The sequence below is a fragment of the Saccostrea cucullata genome, unplaced genomic scaffold, assembly GCF_032062105.1.
Source record: "Saccostrea cucullata isolate Sc308-1 unplaced genomic scaffold, CSIRO_AGI_Scuc_v1 ctg19486, whole genome shotgun sequence".
NCBI classification, from domain to species: Eukaryota; Metazoa; Mollusca; class Bivalvia; order Ostreida; family Ostreidae; genus Saccostrea; species Saccostrea cuccullata.
The window spans coordinates 3,718-18,319 of NW_026921416.1; the positions used below are offsets into that span (position 1 = coordinate 3,718).

The following is a 14,602-nucleotide window of genomic DNA, read 5'->3' on the forward strand; positions in this document are numbered from 1 at the left end:
CTTCTGAAGATTTATTAGTAAGTTACAGACAATAATCTCACCATCATTCAACTAATAGAAAATATATATCAGCGGTCTACTGTGACAGCGTCTTTTGCTATTACATTAGAGTTTGTCTGTTTGTATTGTACTCCCCAGGGACTCGATCAAAAAAGACTTCGATTTGCTAACAAAACTCCTATTTCATTTGTTTACTTAAGATATGGTGATATTTTTATAATCTTTTTTTCTTCTATGGTCATTTCAAGTCTCTAAAGATGTCATTACAACATCGAATTAAAATTGAACTGCTCTCCAGTGCGCCGTAACGTCATAAAACGTGTGTTGTGTTTACCACTTTCACATTTCTAATTGCTCAAGAAGCTGCCAAAAATTAACAAAATGCCTCAAAATTTTTACAAAGACTACAAAATTGGTTATGGTATTGAATTCAGATAGTTTTTATCGATATCTTGTATATTTAAAACTTTCATTTTGAATTTAAACTTGTATTCTTTAATAAAACCTTGGGTTTTTTTATCTTGCACCGTAGGACAATACCCCATGCAGTTTTAAGCATAAAAAAATCTTTATTTTTGCCTATACAGTTGTGTATTTATGAAAAAAAAAAATTATCATGCACTTAGATATGATAAATAAACATTTTCAGAAATTTTCAGCTTAGTGCACCCATCACCTTTTGAGAATAACGCTTTGTTCATGATTTTATGGATCAACCCTCGTATTTACTTGGAAATGAGACCTGCCCAGAAAACATTAACCTAAGCTGCCCCCCCCCCAAAAAAAAAATTAACCTGGTCATTCCTTTGCTCAAATAGAAGCATCTGAAACCCTGACTGGTATAATGAAACACACAAGAAGCTTTTTGCATGCATATCTGATCAATGTAGAGCATACAAGTACTTATAAACTGCATTAAAAACTTTGACCCTGGAAGCCGATGTTGATGCAGAGGGCATCGCACAACTTCCCCCTAACTTTGTTGAGGTGAGCTAAAAAAATTAACATGCAGACTTTCTTCAGCTGAAATGAAAGCATTCAAAATGAAACCATCTTCAATGTATTTCTGATTAATGTAGGACATATTGAAAATGAAATTTACCTAAAAACTGACTCTTGGGTATCAATGTAGAGGGCAATACATTTAAATTTCTTACAAACTTCTTTCCCATAGAGCCTAAAGAGGAAGCTCAATCCAAATTCAAAATAAAGTAAAAGCTTATTTGATGAGCCTTGCAAAGATGAGATGAATGATACCTTGTAGAGTTCCTTGATTCCCTTTCCTGGAAACATCACTGATTTCACTTTTGAAAAAGTGTCGTATTGCCTCATCTTCTTCTGGAAGCCACATATGCCTTGTTTTTTTAACTGCTAAAAAATCAAATGATTATAATCTAGTTGTAATGTAATTACTAGTTATCTAAATATTAATTCATATAAAACATTTAATTCTACATCTTTATGTATAAAAAAATTGCAGAAAGTATTCCAATTTAGTAATTTTACAAGTATTTTAAATCATTTTTTATTCGCAAAAACTTTAATTATGTATACTTAAGCAAGACAATAATCTTGTGAATAAAAAACATTCATATAAAAGTATTCCTTACAATTATTTTGATCAAGGAATAACAACTTTTGTAAAAATTATGTCTCACTAATAAACAGTCAATGACTATCTTGCAAAAACAAGGTGTTGCAAAAATTTATTGATCTACAGTATAGACTTCATTAAAGAAAATTATAAACAATTTGATCCCTTGCACCCCTACACTTTTATTAAAGACAAATTTGTAGGCCTGGGTGTTAATTTTTTTTAAAGACTATGACAAGCTTTGAGTTAAACATGCTTTCTTAAATTTTCTGAATAATTTCATGAATTATATGCTGCTATAGCATTTTCACCAAGGAAAATAAAATATATAATTGCAGTACAATTTCTTTTTGCAAAATAAATCATCTAAGGGGTGGGGGTCTATTTTTAACAAAGAGCAAAGTGCATTGCATATTGGGGGTGAATGTGGGATTGGGGCATATAGCATCCAAATGTAATTGGGCAGTTTCATTTATTCCTAGCAGGAACATATTATATAGAGTTATTGAACTTATATCAGTGAATATTGGCACAAGTTGGCTGTTCAAATGCACGAGCTTGCGTTTGATATTGAACGCTCGTATTCGGAATGTAATACAAAGTTAGTGTTCAATAAAACGTCAAGATATTGAACATAAAAATTCTCTAGATTTTTGGTAATATTTTTTCAGAGACTGTTTATTAGCTATAAGAAAATCACAATAATATGACAATACGCGAATGACAAACTGAAAGGAGAAAGTTGATTAGTTCCCATATTTTCAAGGTTGCAATGATTCAGTGTACATGTAAGTACATGAGTATTGTCATGTCATACATAAAATTTCAGGGTAATAAAAGGTATTAAAACAGTCTGTAAAAGCATCATATCTTAAAAAATAAACTATTAATTTAAAAATGAACAACGTTGGTCCTTATACAATACCACATAAGCATAAGCTAAAAGATTGAATTCCTAAGGCTACTCTTTAAATTTTGCCAATAAACACACAAAGTTTTATCCCTAAGGTTATGATTTAAACAAACATGAATGTAGTCACAACCTGAGGATGCTTCCTTAGAAATATGATAAACCATGGCTATTTTGTTCTTGAAAAGATTTTTAAAGATATTTCCTATACTAGTATATTTCTATACAAGAGGCCCACGGGCCTTATAGGTCACCTGAGTATCATGTAACAACTTTCCAGCGATTGCATTTGGTTTATATTTTAATCCAAAAGCCATAAAATTCACAAATTTGGAAGGAAGCACCATTGCTTATCAAAGGACAGATTTCAAAGCATTAATTTATTTTTAGTCAAAGTACCCCCCTGGTACCCTTGACCCAGCGGCCCTGAAATTATTTATTTTGAAAGAGGCCCCTTTCTTCATTATAAGGCCAGCATTTTTTTTAATGTTCAGGTTTAGTTATGAACATTAGAATAATTTTTTTTTAAATATGTGTTAGGTAAATGTGTAGACATTGTTCTAAAATTTACTTGATGCCTAAAATTATCATTCCTATCATAAAACAGACAGGGAGAAATTTATTGGGGAGTAGGGTGAACATTTTTTCAATTAAGTGTAAAATAATTTTTCTGGCTGATACAAATGATACTACATGCCTGTATATATTTGTATATTCTTGCTTTTTAGTAGTTGAATTTTTTTAATTTCTTCAGGTTATTGTTTATTTCTTCCTCAAATGGACTTTACTTCTCCCATAGTTTTATTCATTACATCTGATGCATAAGCAACCCTTTTCTGAAGAATGATGCTTTGACTGTAAGCTATAACAGAGTCCTAAACAATGTTGATGGCAATATGCAATTGCTACCACGGGCAGTTTAAAACCTGGGGGAGGAAAATAATTTACACAGATACTTCTGAAACGAATACATAATTAACTCACCAGCATGTCATTGTGCAACAAAGTCGTCAGCATTTTATTTGTCCTTTGAACGGGTGAAACGTTTTGAATGGCATTCGTATCAAAGAATTTTACACTAAACCATGTCATTTGAATAAATTTGAATCTAAACTGCCTGAGGATGCTTCTTTATATGATAAACCAATGGCTTTTTTGTTCTTGAGAAGATTTTTTTTAATTTCCTATATACTCCTACGTAACTTTGATCAGCCATTCTTGCCCAACCTACCTCTGGGAGTAATGATTTGAAAGTGAATCTTATAATATACACTACCTGAGGATGCTTTTACATTAGTTTAATCTTTCCCTACCCAGTGGTTCTTGAGAAGAAGATTTTTAAAACAATCCACCAAATTTTCACTATTTTTCTAATTAACTCTCCTTTAACAAGAGATGTTTGTAAAACACTTATGCCCCCCTCCCCCACAAATTGGAATTTTTTTAAGTCCAAAAGGGCATAACTCTGTCAAAAATGGTGTGATCATATGATTATACCCAAAACAGAACTTGACCAAGATATTCATCTGACTAATCTGTATACTAAATTCCATTTCAATATGTGCAACCTCTCCAAAGAAAATGAATGGAAAGTGCAAAAATATGGAATTTTTCTAAGTCCAAGGGGCATAACTCTGTCAATTATGGTGCGATCATACCCAAAACAGAACTTGGCCTAGATATTCATCTGACTAATCTGTATACTAAATTCCATTTTAATATGTGCAACTTCTCCAAAGAAAATGAGCGGAAACTGCAAATAATTGGAATTTTCTAAGTCCAAGGGGCATAACTCTGTCAATTATGGTGCGATTGTACCCAAAAGAAAACTTGGCCTAGATATTCTTCTGACTAATCTGTTTACTAAATTCCATTTCAATATGTGCAACCTCTAAAAAAAAAATGAGCGGAAACTGCAAACAATTGGAATTTTTTTGAGTCCAAGGGGCATAACTCTGTCAATTATGGTGCGACCGTACCCGAAACAGAACTTGACCTAGATATTCATGTGATATACTTGTATACAAAATTTCATTTCAGTATGTGCAACGGTTATGAAGAAAATGAGCGGAAACTAAATGGACCGACAGACCGACTGACCGACAGACAGTAGCATTAAGCAATATGCCCTCCCTTCTTCGAAGGGCGGCATAAAAAGAGTGTGGACCTTTATTTGAAGAAACTTGAATACCATTTATCCAAGGAGGATGCCTTGTAGCAATTGGCCCAGTGTTCTGGAGAAAAAGTAAAAAATGTGAACAGTTTACAGATGGACAGACAGATATTATGATCAGAATAGCTCACTAAAGCTTTCATCTCAGGTGACCTAAAAAGTGTTGGGTTCTATTATTTGAACGCATGTTTAGTTAAAGCAGTTCAGGATGCAGTCGACTCATTACAGTACATATCATTGGCATGCAGATGATGCAGAGAAATAAAGAAGTATGGCATTGATTTTCTAGATATCTACAGTCAATATTGAAGCACTGTTGATCATGATAAAGTTGCTTGTTTAGAATTAAAAAGAACAAGAAGTCTCCGTCGAGACTGTACCTCTACTGGTTTGTACTTAAAACAAAGGATGAGAAAAGAAGCCATAGCCATCAGACCAAAACTGTAGTAGCTTTTAAAGGAATTTCACAGAAAATTCTATTTTTAGAAACCATGGCAACACTGTTCATCGGAATCAAAAACCGATGCACTTTTTTATGTATCTTAGTGTCGTCTACTTGTGTTTCAAGTAATACTGAATTCAGACCAAAACTGTAGAAAGAGTAGCGTTTTAATTTAAAAGAAATTTCACAGAAAATTCTATTTTTAGTAACCATGGCAACACCGTTCATTGAAATAAAAAACCGATGCACTATTTTATGTATCTTAGTGTAGTCTACTTGTGTGCCAAGTAATACTGAAATCAGACCAAAACTGCATGCAGAAGGAGTAGCATTTTAAAGGAATTTCATAGAAAATACAATTTTTAGTAACCAAGGAAATACCATTCATGGTAATCAAAAACCGATGCACTATTTGATGTATCTTAGTGTCGTCTAATTGTGTGCCAAGTAATATTGAAATCAGACCAAAACTGTAGGAGGAGTAGCGTTTTGAAAATTGTTTACAGACAGACAGACAGCTAGACAGACAGACGGACGGATGACAGACACCTAAGTATCGCATAAGCTCTTCTGGTCTCTGACCAGTAAAGCTAAAAAAGAGGGAAAATGTTAGGGTTTTTTCAAAAGAGAGAAAGAAAAATAAAGCCTCTCTCAAACATTAATTTTGGAAAAAAATGGCCTAACTTTATATTTTCAATTTGTAGGCATGCAGACTGAGGTGAAAAAGTTTAAGGAATAGAAATACTTTTTTGTTTGTTGTTTAAACCCCCTCTTCAGATTTTTTTACTTCCAATTTTCCTGTTTGGGTATGCTAGAATAATGCACCTTGAAAGTAATCTGAGTCTTAATTAATAATAATGAAAAAATATACCTGTCAATGATTCAGTTTCTTCGTTCTCTAATTCTAGATCATCAAACATTTCATCTTCACTTTCCACCTGTAAATCAGCCACATTTTCAGATTCTCCCCCACTTTGTGCAATGTCTTCAATTTCAGATGTGACTACTCTTGGTATTTTCCGTTTACTAGGCCCTGGTACCTTAGAAATATTACAAAATTATTCATTTCTTGTTTGATATATCATGAAAATTAAGTGTAATAAGCCAATAGGCAAATTTATATTTTATTAGTACTTATAGAGAATGTGTTTTTAACAAGAGACACGTGTGAGCCCTTCTTGGTCTAAATTCATTTACAAGTAAACATTGCAAACAAGTGCATAATCTTAATTATGGTTAGAAATGCTTCTTTTACTAAATATGTTGTCCATATGATATTTTTATTATTATACTTTTATGTTAAATCAGGAATTTTCCACTCACTTTTGGGAATGGGACCCAGGCCCTTGGAATTGGAAATTTTACAACATTTTATCACTTATTTGGAAATTTTTAGGGCTGGGCAATAATATCGATATTTCAATATATTGCAATACAATGACAAACTAGAACTGTCCAATAGGGACAAATACCCCCCGCTGGGTTTTTCAGAGAAGGTGCCAATTCAAAAATACTTTATGGATCTAGAGATGTTTACAATTTACTTTAAAAAATTTACAGTGAAATATAATTGCTCATCATGTTTCTTAATAATGAAACGGAGGTGCAACCAAATGAAACATCAGTATTACATGTAATACATTGTAATTCCATTGTAACATTTTTTTTTCATTTAATTTTTTCTTCATTACTGCATTAAAAAAAGATATTGCAATTATGTGTTATGTCACTCTGCAAACTGATTGTTGAAAAAACAAGAGACCCACGGGCCTTATAGGTCACCTGAGCATTATGCAACAACTTTCCAGTTACAGTGTATTGAATTTGTTCAATATCATGTTTTAAGCCAGATGCTATATGGCATTCACAATTTTGAAAGAGCACCATTGATCATCATAACAATAAACTTAGCAGTCGCTTAGCTTGGTAGCTTGGTTAATGAATACCCATATGCAGGGTAGGGGAACAAAAATGCACTCCAACTAATCAGTAATATTCATCAATAATCAGTAGTGCCCCTAACACTCTGACATAAACCCCTGACCCTAGGTTGCACAAATTTTTAAAAAGCACCCTTAAAATTGCCTATTAAAAAGTAAATAAATGTTTTATAAATACAAAGGACCAGATTTCAAACAATTAATTCATTTCCAGTATATAAGTAGAGCCCCCCCCCCCCCCCCCCCCCCCCACCCCTGACCCTGGGGCCTTGAAATTCACAATTCTGCAAGATTAGGGCCCTTGCTCATCATAACTATATAGGTAGTTCATCTGCTTCATACCCAGAGACAGAGAAGAAAATTTTCAAAGATTTAATGTATTTTCACTATATAATCAATAGAGCCCCACCCTAACACCAGAACCCCTGACCCTGGGGCCATAAAATTCACAATTTTTGTAGAGGCACTCTTGCTCATCATAACTATGCACTTAGTTGGTTTATGTAATACCTAGGAGCAGAGAAGAAGATTTTCAAAGAATTCATGTAATTTCACTATATAATCAATAGAGCCCCCCCCCACCCCCACACACACACACACACCAGAACCCTTGACCCTGGGGCCATAAAATTAACAATTTTGGTAGAGGCACTCTTTCTCATCATAAATATGCTCTTAGTTAGTTTATTCAATACCTAGGAGCAGATAAGAAGATTTTCAAAAAATTCATGTAATTTCACTATATAATCAATAGAGCCCCCCCCCCCCACACACACACCAGAACCCTTGACCCTGGGGCCATAAAATTCACAATTTTGGTAGAGACACTCTTGCTCATCATAACTATTTACTTACTTGGTTTATTTAATACCAAGGGGCAGAGAAGAAAATTTTCAAAGATATCATGTATTTTTACTATATAATCAATAGAGCCCCACCCTAACACCAGAACCCCTGACCCTGGGGCCATAAAATTCACAAATTTGGTAGAGGCACTCTTGCTCATCATAACTATGTACTTAGTTGGTTTATTTAATACCCAGGAGCAGAGAAGAAGATTTTCAAAGAAATAATGCATTTTCACTATATATTTATTTAGCCCCGCCCTAGCACTAGAACCCCTGACCCCAGGGCCATGAATTTCACAATTTTGGTAGAGGACTCAATGCTGATTACAATCGTGCAAATAGTTTGACTGCTTGATGTCCAGGAGTAAAGAAGAAGATTTTTAAAGATTGCATTAATTTTAGTGGTTTTGGCCCCACCCCTCAGGCCCCATGGGGGCAGGGATCATGAAATTCACAATTTTTGTTCCCCTTCACCCATAGATGCTTTGTGCCAAATTTGGTTGAAATTGGTTCATTGGTTGCAGAGAAGAAGCTGAAAATGTTCAAATGTTAACACACGACACACGACGGACGACGACGGACGAAAACGGATAGCAATAGGTCACCTGAGTTTACTCAGGTGACCTAAAAAAACATTATACACAATCAAATTAATCTTGATATATCAATTTGAAATGCATTTTGAAAATAAAGAACTGGTCATCCAGTCATGAAGTGTTTTGACAGACAATAAATTACAATTAAGAGAATAAGAGAAGAGAGATCTTTAATTCTTGTGCCTTATTCCCTGAAGATTTGATAACACACACACTTGATAAGAGGTATGCCTAAACAACTTCCAACACCAAACTCATTACTTTATCTTTAACTGGATGCATGTCCAGTCATTATTCCCAAGAGACAAATGAAATTACATTATCTTCTGTGCAATGTAAAAACTGTTTTGTAACACTTGATGTTTCTTTTTTTAAAAAGTTTTTATGAGTAGTTTTAAGCTGTAGTTCACGTTTTTGTACAGATATTCTAGATTCTATGTCTTAAACCTTATACATGAGGCCAAAATGAACAAGTTAATAAAAATTTTTAAAAACCTATAAAATGCAGAAAAAAGAACAAAAAGAGTTGAAAATTCCAGGTGCACAACTTCATATGATGAATAATAATTGTACAAATTTTCAGATTAATCCTTGCAATAGTTTCTGAGAAACGGTCCAAACAAAACTCCAAAATAAAAATGAAAAAACACCTTTAAAATTCAAAATTATAAACCAATCAAGATGAAAAATATCAGGTGCACAACTTCATATGGTGAATAATATGTGTACAAATTTTCAGACAAATCCTTCCAATAGTTTCTGAGTAATGGTCTGGACAAAGTCTCGTCTACGGGGGGTATAAAAACTTCGTTTGCGGGGGGTATAAAAATATCGTATCGCAATACAATTTTGTAATAACGATATATTGGCAATATGCTTAAATTAAGGAAATTTGTCATTAAATATAAAAATGGACTAATGAAGGTTTGTTATTAAGCCAAACAGTATGTCAGAAGTTGTTTTGTGGGAACATTTCAGAGCATAACTTTAATGAAATCAACATTTTTTTTTTTTTTTTTGGTCAGTGTTGGTTACTTATCATAGTTATGTACATTCTGCATGTAAATTAAAGAAAATATAGTAAGAAAATGCCATTTAAATTAAATTGAAAATAATGCAATACATATCGCAATACAGTCATAAATATCGCAATACGAAATCTCGGGCCAATACCCAGCCCTAGAAATTTTACTGAATGATTTTTTCAGGAAATAAATACTGGTACTTAAGATGAATAGTTTTACCCAAAATTCTTCAAAATTTTGATCATTTCAATCAAATCTCCAAACCTAAACATGTTTGTTTTTTGTGAATTATGTTCATGTTACATTCTTGAGTTCTTTTTCTTTCAAAAATTGAACATAGGCAGATCATTTCGGGGAAAAAGGGAGGGTTTTGCAATTGGGAATTGGGCCCATATTTGGCCCTACATGGGGTAGTGGAAAATCCCTGCTTAAATACTAAATTCTGATTGGTTTAGATGCAGTTTACAATCCGTTCTATTACCCTTAGCAACACACATGACAACGAGTAGCACAATGGTAATGTCACAAGCGTGGGAATTATGAGCGTACGGTTTACCGTAGAATTTTCAAAACTTTAGTTGCGAGTTTGAAAGAACCAGAATAAACTTGACGTGAATAAAAGCTTGCATCCAATGTACCTTACTTGAAAACAACAAACAACAGACAAAACATGCTTGCAAGTGCAGAAATAAACAAAACTTTTGATGATAAAGGAGACTTAAAGTATTAAATAAACAATAAAGAGGTCAGTGAATCTTTTTCTAAGTAGTGGAGAGTTTTGAAAGCTTTCTAAACATGAACGTAAAGATGATCAACAATATTTTTCCAACATCCTAAATCAACAAGACATTCAGTATAAAAATAAATGGTGCCTGTTTTGGAGGTTAATTCACAGTTGAAATTGACACCCCTCGGAAAACCATTGTCAACCTCCGCTTACGCCTTGGTTGACAATGGTTTTGCTTGGGGTTTTAATTTCAACTGTTATCCTCCAAAACAGGCACCATTTATATAATGTGTACTGCACATGTATTTGTACTATGGGACGTCATTTTTTTTATAGCAAATATGAAATTAATTTTTAAATTACATGAGCATGATGAAGTAAACAAATTTTCATACACATACATGTATACACTGTATTGATAATTGAAATGGACATATCATTTGTTATCCCCATGAATATCATTAAGAACAAACCATTTATACTAAAGATTTAATTCTATAAGAATTTCTTAGAGATTGCAGCTCTGAATGATATATATATAACTGTAATACATTTCTGAAATATAATAACTCAACAAATCAAAGGTACAAAGTTTAATTTACCTCTTCTTCTGAAGTATCAATCTCAATATCTCCTTTCAATCCTAAACCACAAAAAAATGATATGTATTAACAGTAGAATTGTAAAATAATACAAACATATTGTGTTGCTTAATTCAAACTCATTCTAAATGTAAGAAGGACTGTTACAGATGTTTCCCAATCACTCCCCCTACTTTGGAATTGATAAACACATGCCATCACTGGTTCCAAAACAAACATTGCAAAGATCACTTCAACAAATGTAGAAAGCTCTCTATAAGTGAAGTAAATATAGATGTCAGAAAGATCTCTTTGTAAAGATGGAATATCAACAATATAATTTTTTGGTTATGCTGCGTTTCCACTGTTGTGAGGTCAGTTGCGATTGACCAATTGTAGATGATCACAGAATTTTTATTGAATTTTATGCCCAAATATGAAGATATGCGCATAGGTGCAATTTTATATGATTCATTACACTGTTATGCACAATGGTCACAATGGATAAATTTCAATATTTACATTTGCTAATGTCTTTCCTCACATGACAATACTAAAAAAATGAAATTCAATTTTCGATGACATGAAGTACGTCACATGATCAGACTTTCTTGCGTATGGAAAGCAAACTGCACGAGCAATTTGAAAAGTTCCGACTGTGACGTCACATAACGTCGTAGATACGTTACGTTGCATTTCAAAATAAAAGTCTAAATAATGCTTATATTTTTTGTAACATGAATAAAATGTAAAATATAAATATAAGAAATAAAATATCATTTTTAGAGTGTCATTGGATATGACATAAAGTCGGTACGTGATCAAATTTACCATAACGCCCTTCGGGCGTTATAGAATTTGATCACGTGACCGACTTCATGTCATACCCCAATGACACTCTAAAAATGATATTTTATTTCTTAATGTGATGCAATCTCTGATGATCTGACTACCATTCAGATAAGATGAATTACGTTCCAATAGGATTATCAAGATTTAGTTGACAAAAGGGCCTTGAACTATTGCGAATATCATGATCCGAGTCCAGGATTTGAAATGATCTTCTACGTTTAAATACGTACTCATATGACAGAATACGTTCATCAGGCTCCCTTGAGCTACTCTGTGATAGAACAACCAAGTTTATTGCATTATGCCTTTCACAATCAGGATCAAAATGAAACACGCTTTGAGCTACAATTGTACCCTGACAGATATAAGTTTTAATAATCTGTCTATATTGAGTTTATTATTTTCTTTCCATAAAAAAGGTAAGCACAATAAAAACATACACAATCATTAAAAATGGCCGAAGATAATGACAATGTGATCTTTGCAGTACTGCTATGCTCTTTATGTAATTGCCATCAAAGAGGAGGAAGAGCAACAGATAAAGCATGTACAACTCCGTTAAAGAAGGGTTAGAAGACCTGCACTCAGACACTTTTGGGTGCGACCATGGCTCACACAGGAGAGAAGGTAACAGTTTGGTCACTATTCTAATCTTCTGGACAGTCACTTGATCAGGCTTGAGGATCCAGCAGCATTCCAAAATTATACAAATCTTAACTGGGACACTGACACTTTACAATGATCCAAAGGTATACCATAATCTCATCTCGACTTTGTCGAGGTGAGGTAAATGCAAATTATGGACAAAAAATGGACATATAACAAATTATTTTAAAAAATTTTTAAAATTTCATGGTATTTTAAGTCTTACTATATTGTTTTTACTTTCATTTTGATAAAGTTTGATATCTGCAGGAACTTTTAATATTGATACATATAAGTTGTGTAAATAAGTCAAAATATTGTGATTACAATTTTATAAATCTTATTTACTAGGCAAGATAAAGGACTGAAATTACCTCCAAGAAATTGCAAAGTAGTCTTTACAGCCAGCCATGCGTCTTCTGTAAAGAACTGTTTGGCACAGTTTTGTAATTTTTTATTCATAAGTAGACTTTTGCTCTGCATCAATGTTTCTGGCTGCACAGTAACATCCTCCTCTTGTATTAGCCTTGAAAAATCCAACAGTTGACAAAATGGAATGTCCTCTGCTACCAGGCCTATAAATTCTGTAATATAGAGTATGCAGATATCAAAACCTAAATAATTAAGTTCAATTAAATCTATTGACTTCACTGTGTTGGTAAACAGTCAGGTAAAAAATTAAATGACAGAGTATAAAAAAGGAAAATTATAAGATAACATAATACCTTTTACATTTTTAGGTTTTAATGTATTGACAATAGAGCCCTGACCTAGCATCAGAACATTTTCCCCAAGGGTCATGAATTTTTAAATTCCATTGAACTTATGAAAATCTTCAATAGCTTACATAATAATGCATGATAACAATGACAACTGGAAGAGTTAGCTTACTTCCTTGAATCAGACAACTTACAATAGAATATGAAAATAAAAGGTGGGTGAACATGAAGCACACAAAGCCTATAGTGTGACAAACAGGAGACAAAAAATTACATTTCATTTATTTAAAAAATTTTCATTGATTTTTCATAATTCTGTAACATTAGAATATACACTTTTTATGATATAAAATCTCATGATTTTGCAAAAATCATACAAAAAAGGCCAGAAAAGTAATTTTCCGATTTAATAACACTACTGTTTAATATATTGAGTGGGTCTCCATATTTCAAATGTGTATTCTTGCAACTTCTCTTCTGTTACAAACATTTTATTTTGACTTTGCAGTTGTTAAAATATATGTATGTAATGGTTATAAGGCGAAAACTGTCCATTATGTCAGATATTAGACGACCCGAGGCGCGTTAGCGCCGAGGAGAGTCTAATATCTGACATAATGGACAGTTTGAGGCTTATAACTTACCTAAAACATTTCACCATTGTCGAACACTTCCATTGTTAACTTATTGGACAGCTACAGGTAAGGTTTCGTTCTGCTTGAATGACTACCTGGCACTGTTCATCAAGTTAGGCCAAAGAAAACCAGTTTTGGTTTTACTTCTGATTTTATTAATTGTAGGAATCATCGAGAGGTCTTTTATATCGATAAATATGAACATTAACTTTGTTTAGTCTTATTTGTCTGCATTGCGACATTTTTTATCTAAACTACGCATGCGTAAAAGTCAGTTCTACTAAATTCTTGACAATTTATTCATTTTACAACGCAACGACCACAATGATGACGTGCATTTTGATTTTGAAAAAAAATACCTTCAGAATCGGGTGTTTTGAGGTTTCCATTTACCGATTACACCAAGATGCCTCAGTTCAAGTTTTTACTATGAAATCCGGATATATATTCTTATGTTTCGGAGTTTCCCGTCAAAAGGTAATTTTTGTAAAGCAATAGGATTGAAGTATTTTAATCCTACAACTGTTTAAGCATTTTCTTTGAAATTGGGAGATTATTTCTGGTGTTTTTTTTCAAATGCAACACTTTTCTCTTTTGTGTGCAGTTTTCGAACTCGGGAGGATTTTACCCCAGCCACTCCTTAAAACAACGACAGACACTCGCTCAAATGACGCAGGACTAGGTGCCTGGACAAATGATAATAAATCACTGAAGGAAATTACAGATTCTGTTGGAATTTCGTGAGCAAAATTTTGTGCTAACTGCGGAAAAGTGAATATTTCAATAAACAAAAAGCCCAAGGTTGTGTTTAAGAAAACGCATTCTTCTCATTAATTCTTTGTGTCCATTGCATGGATTTTATATTATGTTCCGTGAATCAAGCATTGGGAAATGAATCTATTATATAGCAATGAA

The 14,602-nt window shown here is 33.1% G+C and overlaps 1 protein-coding gene across 1 annotated transcript; it reads right to left on the reverse strand.

The window, feature by feature from the left end:
- Positions 1-1,219: 1,219 nt before the first annotated feature.
- On the reverse strand, positions 1,220-14,373 carry LOC134259904 (uncharacterized; the record flags this gene model as incomplete). The annotated part of the gene is made up of 5 exons (XM_062742501.1): positions 1,220-1,371; positions 5,991-6,159; positions 10,858-10,898; positions 12,708-12,917; positions 14,316-14,373. Coding segments are annotated over 5 exons (630 nt in total), but the record flags the coding sequence as incomplete, so codon positions are not given.
- Positions 14,374-14,602: the final 229 nt, after the last annotated feature.